This window comes from Drosophila ananassae, chromosome 2L (assembly GCF_017639315.1).
Source record: "Drosophila ananassae strain 14024-0371.13 chromosome 2L, ASM1763931v2, whole genome shotgun sequence".
Taxonomy (NCBI): domain Eukaryota; kingdom Metazoa; phylum Arthropoda; class Insecta; order Diptera; family Drosophilidae; genus Drosophila; species Drosophila ananassae.
The window spans coordinates 3,667,174-3,679,914 of record NC_057927.1 but is presented as its reverse complement, the minus strand read 5'-3'; the positions used below and the strand labels follow the sequence as shown (position 1 = coordinate 3,679,914).

At 37.9% G+C, this 12,741-nt stretch overlaps 1 protein-coding gene and 1 long non-coding RNA gene across 6 annotated transcripts in view; one reads left to right on the top strand and one right to left on the bottom strand.

The window, feature by feature from the left end:
• Window positions 1–12,741, bottom strand: part of LOC6500480 (splicing factor 3B subunit 4) — a 90,252-nt gene that overhangs the window by 39,789 nt on the left and 37,722 nt on the right. For 3 of the 5 annotated variants that reach the window (XM_001953274.4, XM_032449811.2, XM_044717058.1), the window contains exon 3: window positions 3,153–3,200. The exons of the other annotated variants lie outside the window; for them this stretch is intronic. In XM_001953274.4, the coding sequence (XP_001953309.1) occupies window positions 3,153–3,200 (48 nt within the window). The remainder of the gene's footprint in view (window positions 1–3,152; window positions 3,201–12,741) is intronic. 5 annotated transcript variants of the gene reach the window in all.
• LOC116654570 lies at window positions 10,211–11,080 on the top strand. Its single transcript, XR_004309798.2, has 2 exons — window positions 10,211–10,802; window positions 10,885–11,080. It is a non-coding gene; the product is annotated as an uncharacterized LOC116654570 (long non-coding RNA).

Below are 12,741 nucleotides of genomic sequence, written 5' to 3'. Positions count from 1 at the left end.
ATCGAATGAGCAAGGACCAGCATCCTATCTTTTACAACTTGCTGCAAGCGCTCACAGTTTCGCACTGAAAGTTTCACTGCCCCGTGGCACAAAGTTTTTGGCTCCATTCCCCTTAGATTTTTGTACATTCTCGCATTAAAATCTCCCACTATCCATTGTTCCATCGTAGTTCATTTTTGGTTATTTCCCGCCTTTGGCTAACGCAAATTATGAGCTTCATTTGCATATCCGAATTTCCACCAGTGAGGAGCAACAAAAGGCTAAAATTGAAAACGCGATTTGTATGAATTTACAAACGAAATTTGCATAAGCCCCCAACCTCATCCCGCAAGGAAGGTGTTGTCGAATGCATAAATCATCAGGGCCCAAAAATACGCACAACATCACATCACAGAGCATGTACACCAGGGCGTATGCTTGTTTCGAGTTTTCGATTCAATCGGCTAGAGAATCAAAAATGGAAAATGCCAATGTAATTCTAATGAAGACAGCTGTTGATGCTGCTGCCGATTCAGTGCGAGCCATAAATTCTGTTTGCCATTCAAGGAAATTAACTCCCTGTATTGCGTATACGCAGTGTAGGAAATTAAGTGGTCTAGTCAAGTCCGTTCAGGTTGACTGGGTTCGTGAAAGAAGACTTAAAATTTCCTGCATATTTCCCCATTTTTTGATAGTGCCAGCGGAGCGTTAAATTCCTCCTTTGTCACTGTAATTGTCAATTCTAAGGAATTGGTTTACCCAAAAACCAGCGCAACTTGACCCAAAGTGAAGTCGAGTGCAAACGAAAAAGTCACACAAAAAAACACAGGATGTGAAGAAAAAAAATTTTCAAAAAAGGAGCTTGCCCACGGATGCAATTAAAGACCGCGTCCAGACGGAAGTTGCCAAACAAAAAAAGGGCGACACACAGAGAAAAATGGTTGGTGAAAAAATTTAGACCCTCGACCCAACAATAGGGAGTAGCAGAGGGGTGGCTCATTCGACTGGGAAATTAAAAGTGCCACAGCAACAACAGCAAAAAAAGAGGAAATAAATCGAAACATGAACCGAATCAGGTGAAGGGACGACAATAATTGGAACAGTAGAACGAATCCAGTCGAATCTTGTCGCCTCTTTGCAACGGAGTGTGCGTGTGTTGCCGCAATGTGTGTTGCAACATAGCAGCCACAACGCTGTAAAACAGCAAAGGCAACAGCTGAGGCAGATGTTGTGCCACAATAACCGACAGCCGCAGTGCAACTTTAATTGATTGTGGTTTGAGTTTGGCTTTGTCTTCCAGTCAAATAGTGTTCCAATTTAAAAGAAACTTGAAAGGTGTCCTTTTAAAGGATTTCAAAAAGAATTGTATAATTAATCATGTTAAAACCTTTAAGCCCAGAAGCTCTAAAGTGTAATTTAATTAAATTCAAAGGCACATTTTTGCCATTTGCACTTTATGTAGCATACTTTTCAGGGCGGCAGTTGCATTTCCCGCCACTTAATAAAACCACAGAAATAACACGAGTCCCGCCGCTAGATTTAATTTCTAAACATAAATTTCAATGCAATTAATTTTCTTTAGTTCTTGTTGTTGCTGTTGCGTGTTTCACGCCATTCTGTTTGGGTTTGTTTTTTCCTATTGTTGAACAACTTTTTTTATGTCATGAAATTTTAGCACCTTTCTCCGTATTTCCCTGGCTTGTTTCGTTCGCGTTTCGTTTGTCAGTTTCGGAATGTGGCAAATGTGCCCGGCTCACGCATTCCGCCAACATTTTTGAGTGCCCCACCCCCAATCCCGCCACGCCCCCTAATCCTTTGCTTGGGACAATTTGCCGGCGATTGTTATCGTCAGTCGTTTGTTAAAATTGCACCCGCACTATGCAACACACAATAGTTGAAATAATGCTTGCACAATTACACCAACAGACATGGCTTAGTTTGGCCAGTTTCCTTTTTTTTCCTGCTTGCCCGCTACGCTATTATAAATAACAAACAGCGAAATTGTTTATAATTACACATTAGCAGATAAAATATTGCATGTTGCTGGCAGCCGTTGCCAGTGCGACTGTTGGTACGTGTGTGTATGTGTTGACCAATTTGTTGGCCTGGCTTACTGAACATGGCTCTTTTTTCTGACTGTGGTAATTGATGTTGTGCGCCGCTTGCAGTTCCTCGTCTACTCTATTTTTTGCTTTTTATGATGTGTTATATTGGCGCTAAAGTGTTGTCATTATCGTCGATTACGATTGCAATTATATAATAACCGCCGCCTGTCGCTTAGTGGGAATTGCGATTATTGTAATGTTCTATTCTTCCAGTTGAAAGAAGTCCTTGATAAAATAATAATTTTTTCTGAACTAGAGCAGCAATTAGCATAAAATTTTGTAGATTTGGAATAATACGCTTGCCAAACTGAAACACCTGTAGGCACGTTTTTGATTAAAAATAACAGCTTTGTGGGTGAACCGACAGTCTTGGATGTGTTTGTTGTAGAAACAAAGGCCATAAACACGTACGCATCATTGCTGGAACATTAGAGGCATTAAAGGTTCTGCTCACACACTTCATGTTCAACAAATTGTTCAGCAAATCCATAACATATATTTGGGCAATAAAATTATAACAAACATGATGAAGACCACAAGATAATTGCAAGGATATCCAAAGCTGTGAGAAATGCAACGAGCGACCAAAATCTGGGTTAACAAGGACCACAGGATTCTGTTCCATTGATTGGGCCAATACTCCCCATTGTCTCGAAATAACTTATCCTTTAAAAGATAATAAAGTGATAAGAGTCTAATGTACACAATTGTAAAATATAATCTACTCTATACTCTACGGCACTAACAATTTTACTTGCAACACAAGAGGTAATATAAAATATGAGTCTATGGGTGTCAGGTACAGAGAGGAATAATTTGTGAAACGAAAAAACAGGTGAAACACCAGCTATAACACTTGCTAATTACAAATTTTACACAATAGTTCGATAGGCAGCCAATTAGAAATTGATGATTTCGTTTTTTGGTAGAGGATAGGTAGAGCACACATAGAATTGAAAACAACAAACACAGTTGAATTAAGCTTAGGGGGTTTATTTTGAGGATTGTTATTATCATATTGGTTTTAACTTTGGTTACGGTGGGAGTGATCAGCTGTTTAGAGCTTACCTTGTGGCTGCTGTCAGGCAGGCAAACGCTTTAATTGGTGTCTGAAACCTGCAATGTAAAAAGAAAACCGGAAAAGAAAAGAAGAAAAGTTCTCCGCTGATAAAACAATTTTTCAATTCGATCTCACTTAAACTGCACTTTTTTTTTATATATTTTTTTTTTGGTTTTTTCCTTGCTGGTTATTGAGTGAAGACGGGTTATTGTTTTAGGGTTTGTATGCTTTTCTGTTACTACAATGGTTGCATCAAATAAATGTAGTTTGGAACTATGCTATGTATGTGGGAATATATCGATATACATATATATGCGAATATAAACGAGCTGACAACATGTTGGGATTATTTTGTTTGGTTTTTGATGGCCGGACCACGTCGGGATGCGTATGTGTTGTCAATTAAAATGCATGGTTCGTTATTTGGTGGTGTATTTGGGGGGCTGGGTTGTTTTTGGGATGTTTTTTCGGGTGTTTGTAAAATATTTACAAAATGCACAAAATATTTTCATTTGTCACTAGTTTCGAATTAGTTTTACATGTGACTTGGGCTAGAGACAGACAACATAAATACTTCTATTTACCGGGGCATGGGGCCTGTCAAGTGGACCATCACCGAATTTTATCAGTTCAACGCTCTACTGATTGCATAATGAATTCATTTATTCAATGTCCACTCAGACCGGCCAGAAACAATACACACAACGCATTGCCAAGAGCAACTATGGGTTAAACAAAATGATGCCACACTTTGTATGTATTTATTCCGTTTTATGAGACAAGAAGCAACCAATTTAAAATACAATTTGTTTTTTTCTGGGTTACATACCAAAACCATTTAATTAGAAAAATTATTTACACAATATCTGGAAAACCATGTTAAAATCCATAAATGGAAAAAATAATATAAATTTATGCATATGGAATTTATAAACCAATATAAGCCAGACTAACAACAACAACAACATCAACACTAGGACAGAAACAGGGTAAGGGTTGGAGCGGTGATGAGGGGTGGGATAAACTGCCACAATACTTCCGATGATGTAGACGGAATCATGTCCTATTTTGCAAATTATTTTTAAATATTAATGGTCTTCTATGGTTATTTATTTATGCGGTGGCAGGGAAAACAGTGTTTAAAAAATTGTACGACTATTTCGCTAGACACACATTATAAATTACAGAGGACTACGAATCGCATACCGGAAGACAAACAATAAAATACAAAAACACAAAATCGTATGTAAACATGTGATATGTTTATTATTTATTTAAAATTACGCTTCCTGTGCTTGTTTGTTGGAATTCTTGTAGTTTAAATTAATTAGCATAAAAGCCTCCGGCGTTTATTTATTTCAACATTTGTAAATGGAAAGTGAAGAAGTGAAAAATATAATTATGAAAACCATACGAGGGAATAATAAATTCAAAATATTTGTTTTAGATTTATATATTTGTTTACTGACTGCAAAAAACTGGTGAAATTTTGCAATAGAAGGAGCATATTTTTCTCACATTCCCTTGGTTTGGTTTTGACTTCAATATGCTTTTTTTTCAGCCATCGTTTTTGCTCTCAAATGTAGGCCAGAATGGCAAGTTTTGCTCCTCTAGATGTGACACCAAAATGTCAACAAGCCGAGAAGGAATGGAAGCTCGTCTGAAAAGGCTAATGAGGGAACGCATCAGGCGGAAAGGCCTCAGGGGCGAACTTATTTGTAATTAAGAACACAGCCTCAGCCTTCCCACGACTACACAGTGCATATATTTGAGGAAGGAAAAGTGTATGTGGTTTGGAAAAATTAATAGAGAGAAATGCAGATTTTCTGGCTGCTTCTAATTAAGTCATTTTCCGTGGCCATCTAATTAAATTAGACTCAGATGGAAATTTTAATCTAAAAGTTGATAAGCTGCCAGCTAAAAGGCTAACTTCGCGGCTGCCTCTTTTGTCCCCAAGTGGAGCTTGATATTCAAATCGACGGCAACAATCGGCCGGAAAGAATCTTTGGCAAATTGTCAAAACAACAGGAGCGAGGAGGAAAACATTTTTAATTTCCTGTTATAAATTGTATGCAAATGGAATAGATTTTATCCGATAAACTTTCAGCCACAAAATGTTGTTTTTCAATTTTGTTTTGCCAGAGCTATGTTAATTCGGGAAGCTTGTGGATAACTTTTTGGGATTGTTTTTTAAAACTACAAATTACCAAAATAATACTGTATAATGAATCGATACCCGAATGAGCTTGGTTAGGATATAAATGGAAAATACATATTTTTTTTATAATTATTTAATTAGTTTTTTCTACATGGAGTTAAGTCTTACACGCACACACATACACAGAGACTAAATATTTTTGTCCTTTTTGATGGAGTTTGGCTCTAATGCTGAAGGAGTCAATAGTTGTAGCTTACCTGAAAGAAAAACAAAATATATATATAAGTTTATTGCTATAGGTTTATAAACTATGATTATGGAAAGAAGTCAGGGTCGGGATTTTTTGCATATCCTGCGTATTCCGCACATTTGCATATTCTAAAGAGCTTAACGCCATTACAGCCCATGGCATCCACCGAACAAATTAGCATTAAAAATGTACACGCAATCCTTTTAATCGATTTAAGCGTAACCCGACCTGAGTGCATTTTAAGGACTAAAGAGGAAAAGGTGGTCCTGGGTAAGCGTGTGTTTTACTAAGCGTTACTTAAACGTTTTCCCCGGCTTGTGCATCAAATATGCATAAATGCAAGTAACTGAATGCTAAGTAATCAAGGGGTTACTCCAAGCTGCAGGGTCTTTAGTTTAATTTCCCGGGTATTCAACAGTGGCACATGGAGCGCCTGATAAATGGAGTTTTCAGAAAATTACAGCTGCACTTGGTTAATTACTTTATTACTTTGCTGGGTTTTTGGCTTCAGCTTCAATGATGTATGCATGTAAGCCAATTTGAAGTCCTCGATTCGCTTGTTACAAACTATTTTTCACTTTTACACACTCTTTTTTTCATGACACAAATCGGATTTGGTAGATTTTGAACACAGCAGGTATGGGGTATTTCTCGGCCTTTCGCTTTATCCCATCGACCCATTTGACAACTCTGTCAGGCCATATAAAAGCCGTTACCAATGTCAGTGATCCGGTCCATCGGTCTATTACATTTTTCGCTTTCAATTTTTGTTGCAAATCCCCTAGAGCTTAACTCATAAATCTGACACTCTCGGCCAGAGAAACAGTGAATCGAGTTCGAATTCAACTAGTACCTGTATGGAGGAATAAGATTCATCGATGTACGGTGAGTGGTACCTGGCACAAGTTGCGCCCCTCATCTTCCAAAAGTGCATTTTATTTCCAATTATTATTTAATTCTTCATTTCCCCCACTCACCTGGGTTCACCTTGAGGGTTAACTCGCGGTTTGGCTTGGCTTACGGATAAAAAAGTAAACGCATAATAAAATATTGCTCTACCATCGGTCTTATACGTCTTATAAATTATAGAGTGTGTTTGCTGTGTATGGACATGGAAAAATATTTATAATTGCGCATAAAAAGAGGTTTTGGGTGTGGATGTGGCTTTGGATGGGTTTCGATTTCCCGCTTGACTTCCATGTTTTAATGATTCTCCAGCTGGCGGAGAGAGCTCCAGGCTAACGCATATATAATTTTCTGCTCGATTTTAACAAGGACAGGGGGGTCTGACACTCGACAGGCTGTCCATTTTATTGGTGACATTTAATATGCGTTAATTATGCCATTTATGGCTCTTTTCTTTGGGCTTTGGGGCATATGGGGTAAACGGTTTGTCGTTAAAAGGTTTCATTCATTTTTTATCACGTTTCTCCCATGAAAAAGTTTAACCCAGTTTTGCATAAAAGTCCGGGAAATTGCTTCGCTGTTAGTTTTCGTGAATAAATTCTATTAGTATAGGGTATTAAAAGTAATCGCAAAAAGTAAGTAAAATACTCTTATATGCACTTGAAGTAAACTAGATATTTAAAGATCATATCCTTGCAAACAACAATAGTGGAAAATAATTGAAGCCTTTACAAATATCGAACTTATCACACACACGCTAGCAAATCCGTGGAAACATAATGCCAAATAAGTGAAGTCTACTTTCGGGCAAAGCTTTCACATTGTCGAAGCTCGGGAAATTTTTATCCAATGCTGAAATCTTCCAGATACGAAAATAGTTTCATTTCTCCCGCACACACACATTGCCAGTACCTAGAAAATGGCATAAAGGGGAGCTGAGGGTCAAAAACTTGGGTTTAGGACGCAAAAAAATACAACGGAAATGGAGAGCGTTTGCTGTCTGTGTGTGTGTGTGTGTGTATCTGTGAGTTGCTGTGCTTGTGGGTGTGTGGGCTTGGGTGCTTTGGGCTTGCAGATATGTGAGGCGTAACGAATAGCCGCGGTACTGGCTGCGGTTCGTTGTTATCGTTGTTGGTGTTGGTGTCGGCATTGCCATTATATTTGCGGCAAGAGGATAACAAAAATGGCAGTCCCAAGCGGAAAAGTTGGCAGCACCAACAGCAGGGAAGGGAAGTGGCAGAGACTAAATGGTAAATAAAAGTAAAGGTCTCAAAAAACGAGCGAATTTCTATTTACTCATTAATAAAGGACTTTTACGAAAATATCCTTTTGAAAATTTCTAATCATAGAACACTATTTTCAATTACATATTGATTTAACTTTTAGGTCCATACAAATTAGAAAGGTAATGTGTATCCTTCGAGTATTTGGCAGTACCCCTCATTAACCCCAACAGAACTTATAAAACCGAAGCCAGCTTTTTATAAGGCGTCCATAGACGTCAGGAAAAGGCTCCTCCGGCACACACAACCAAGGCATAAGGCCTCAATTTCGTTCACTGTAAATATTATATTTTATTGTACAATAAATAAAAAAAAAGGAAAAGAGAGGCAACCCAGCAAACTGCTAAGTAAAACGAGCCAGGCCAAAATGGCGCGCTATTTTGCCTTGGCCGAAAACGGATTCATAACATGAAATTGCTTTTCATGATGGGGTGAACACACAAAAGAAAGCCCCAACACATGACTCGGCACGCGGCACGTGTGTGGGGGTGCACGGAGGATTTTGTGGCTTGAAAGGGTTGTGTCTATGTTAATGGTTATATTTCTACTGCATCTACATTTCATAACTATTACATTTCCTGCCCGAACCCAGTGCCAAAAAAAAACTGAAATTGTGTTTGCATCATTTTAACGCGTCATATTACAAGCGACTTCATGACTGCAGGCGAGTGTTGGATTCATTCGTACTTGTTCTTGTGTATGCTTCCATAAATAAAACGAAAAATAATATAAGCTTTTGCATTGAGAGACAACTTTGCTTATTAAAATTGTTTATTACAAAGTTGCAACTTGTTTCCAAACTACTGAAAGGTTTCATAAGACATGCAATTTCTTTATTTTACTTTGAAGACTTTTTTGTGTCGTAAAACAATTATCAAAATTTAATATTCTTAGTAAACTTTTATTCAAAAATTTCTCATATTGTTAAGTTTCTTTTTTCTTTGAGTGAAATATTTTTTGCTATATTTATGAATGAAATTATTCATGTTGTTTTATTTTTCATTCAGAGCATGTTTGAAAACTGATTTTCCCTATTTATAGGGGAAAATATGTATATTTCGGATTGCCCTTGACTGCTGTCATATTCAGTTAGTTCAGTAAACAAAAAATGTGGGAAACTATTTTCCTCATGGTGAATATTTTTCGGGGCCAAACCAAATATTGGCCAGAATATATTCAATTGAAAAAAGTCAAATCAATTGAAAATTAAATAAATAGCAATATTTAGTTCAGATAAGTTTGCCTTACTTGTTATAAAAAAAAAATAGGACTTTTAAGTTTATAAACCATATAATTTGTAAAGTTTTCATTCAAATTCGACATAATTTCCTCAACTGTCGAGTTAAATTATCTTGCCTCTCGTCAAGTGACTTTCATTTTTTTTCTGCCACAACTGCAACCGCTTCCCATGCAATGTGAATTACAGTTTTTATTCATTTCCCATCAAGCTGGCGTTATGCTCGGCTTCGCTATGGGGCAACACAACGTGACAATAAATATGTGCAAGTATATAAGTAGATAACAATGTTGCCTCAGTTAGCTATGGGCAAACACTTTTGCTACTTAATTGCCTATTTGTGGTTGTTACAGCCAGCGAGTTTACGGGCCCGTCTCGCACTCGCTTTAAACACTTTTAATTAATATTGTTACACACAACTGCACATCCAGATGTGCAGGAGTCTGTTTGCTGCGCGCTGAAAGCTTTAATTGAAATTTAATTATACGTAGCATGTGCGAAGGAACTGAGAGTGCCACATCTGATACCGGAGCCGATACCAATTGCGATCCGAGGGATCCGAGCCATTGGGAGAAGGCGTCCAGCCAGGGCATCTCGAACTCAAGCCAATTGAGCGTAAACAACAAATTGTTGATTTGTTTTGTTTGGCCCGTTCGATTCCGATATGGTTTGTGTTGGCTGTTGGTTGTTGGCTTTGGCTGTTGCCACTTGAAATTTTATGCCATTATTTGGCTGTGCGCACGATTGATTGATTTATATGAATGAGCCAGACCCACTGGCTGGATGCTCGATTGCCGTTTGATGGCAATACTTTCCCATGGACTTTAAATCAAAATTGGTTATTCAAGGAAATTTCACTGTTGACTGCCAAAAATATGGTTATGATTTAAAGATGAATGACGGGCCCAAAAAGAAAATGTGGGGAATGTAGTATTGAAAATTAAAAGCCAACATCGTAAGGGACAAACCGCATCCTGTAGTGTGCAGGAGGATGCTATTACTATATATAAGAATCATTGTTAAGGATATATATTTTTGAAGTAATTATATTTTTTTCAATGAAACTTCATAATTATTTGCCAAGAGAGGTTATTTTTTAGCTTCACTGATTTGCGACTTCTTTTGTGAACAAATTTTTATGTTAATACGCTTAGGTGAGCATACATATGTAGGTCGAGTCGCATCACTGAACTCAACTTTAAACTCAAGTCGTCTGCAAAATAAATCAAGTGATGAGTTTAGATGGTAGAGTTAGACAAAGCCTTCGCAGAGTTTAGTCTTGTGATTTATGGAGCATAATACCCTTGGGCGCTACATATGATCTCATAGGAATGAGTCTTTGATGCACAAAAGCCAAGTTCACTTGAATTGTGTTTACCGAAATTGTGCACTCGATACGTACATTTCCATTGGAATAATTAAATAGGGTTCTCTAGTTCTGGGAACGACAATTGATTGTAAGTTGTATGACGAATGAGATGAATCACTTTAAGATTCTAATTTATTCGACACTTGTGATGAAACTGTGTTAATGGAGTTCGAGGGTAATTTATATCAATTATTTTTTTGATGACAAATGTTTTTCAGGTTGTCGGAAGTAATTTGAATGAAAAGTCTTAGGTTACTTGGTTTTTTGTGTCAAAAAAGGAATGAAATATTGTTTATTTGGAGCTTTTTTAACCAATTTGGTAACACTAGAAGGATATTGTCTAAAAAAGTCTTACAACTAAATTTTCAAGCCATTGCATTTATTCATCTTACATTTTCCATTGCTAGGAAAAAAACTCAATTAACCCCAAAATAAATCGGATTCTGTCTGAAGTTGTAATGAAACATTAATTATTTTCTCTTATTTGTCTTTTTGTTGCATTAATTTTTCATTTTCCTTTTTTCGCACTTGGGCCAGAAAGGGAGCCGTGTAATTATGTGCCACTAAGGACGGCAACGAAGCAAATGGGGCCAGGCACATAAGGAGTAAGACAAAAAGGAAGCCACAGAGACGGACAAACATGGAGACCCGAAAGGCAGTGACACACACAAAATATATATATATAAAAAAAAAGAAGAATAAAAACCAGCAGGGGATGGGAATACCAACAGAAGAAGAAAAGATGGCAAAGAAACTGGCTGTGGTTGTGGCCGATTCACCTTGAACTCAAAAAATGAACTTATCGAGTCTGGGCTCCCCAGTGCTCCTTCTCCGTTTCTTCATTCCAGTTCCGCCGTCTTGCCTTCTCAGTCACTTTCGGCTCAGCTCGGCCTAGCCTGGCCTGGCTCCACGCCACTCCACTCGTTGGGGCGTTGGAGCGTTATAACTGGGTGAGCATGGCAGGGAGTGCGGATCAGCGGGGCAGTAGATCAGGAGGGTGTGGCGGAACAGGGAGAGGTAGTGCCTGACTGAGTGAGTTTTGTGCCAGTCTGTGTGTGTGTGCATGTTTTTTTTGCAGGAACAGGTAACAGGTAACTGAGTGCTCTACACTCGCACATGCCTTTGTACGCTTTCCTGGCTGACGGACGTCGACTTGGCAAGCAGTTATGCCTTTTTGGAGCGTTTCCTTTAACTCAACTTTAATACTCTTCCAAAAAGTTTACCTTTATTTATAATTTCCTATTTTTAAGGAGTGCTGAAATAAGTTTCATCTACCCAGACTCGTATTGTACGTATTTAGTATTTATATCATATTTAGAAAGAAAATTGTCAATTTTTTTAGTTTTTTCCTTATTCTTAAGGACCCAAGTTTCTTTTCCCACGATTCCTTTAAGAATCAAACAGGAACTTGGTAAGAGTACCATAAAGTTCGTCTTTCAAAAAAGCACTTTCTTTTTGTTGGTGTTTTTTTTAACATTTTTCAACTCAAAGTTTTCTGCGTGGTTCCTTCATGGCAACACACCCCCTGCACTTAACCCCTCGCCTGATGGCAGTTTCCTTTTCGCACTGTGCGTTTTTTTCGCTGCCTTTAACAGGTTTTCATTTAAAGTTGGTAAAAGCCACTTTGGCGGAAATTGTGAGCGCATATGTGTGGGCCTTTAGATTTCACTCGTCAAGGTTAGTCCAAGGAGTGGGAGGGAAAGCAGGAACTTCTGCTGCTGTGACGACCCAGTTAACGGCCTTGGTGCTTTTTGAGAAAACTCATATGTGTATTTATGCAGTGACCTTTGATTGCCTCGAAAAAGTAGAGCCATTAATTTAATTAACAATTATGGCAGTCATCGAAATCGAAAGCCATTGACTTCCAGAGAGCGGAAAAAATTTACCGAAATAATAATGCATTATATATTTTTATTTTAACGGGTTGGGTGAAGTGATGACATGTTAACACATCACCCGGGGGGACCATTTCAATTTGTTTTTAAATGTTTTTATGGCTTCATCAATGGCCGCACCTAATTGCAATTTAATTTGCCATAAAACGATTGCACAAAAGGGTTTCGGCCAAATTGAAAACGTGCCAGGCATCTTTAAGATGATTTCAGCTGTCTCCTTCGCATAAAAAAAATGTCAACCCGTTTGGGGGATAACCCCCTCCGTGATGTATTCCCTTGATATTGAGAATGTTTTACAGCAGATGTTACCCGTTTTTTGCTCACTCGTTTTTTCATGGCTTAGTGGAAGTTTGTTGACCTGAATTAGGGGAGCCGCATGCAAAATGAGTTTATTTGTTCATATCGAAAAGCTCACGCAACGATTTTCAGTTACTGCTGGGTTTTTTATTTATTTTTTTTTTTTTTTTTGAATATTTATTTACGGAATTGGAGTATGAAT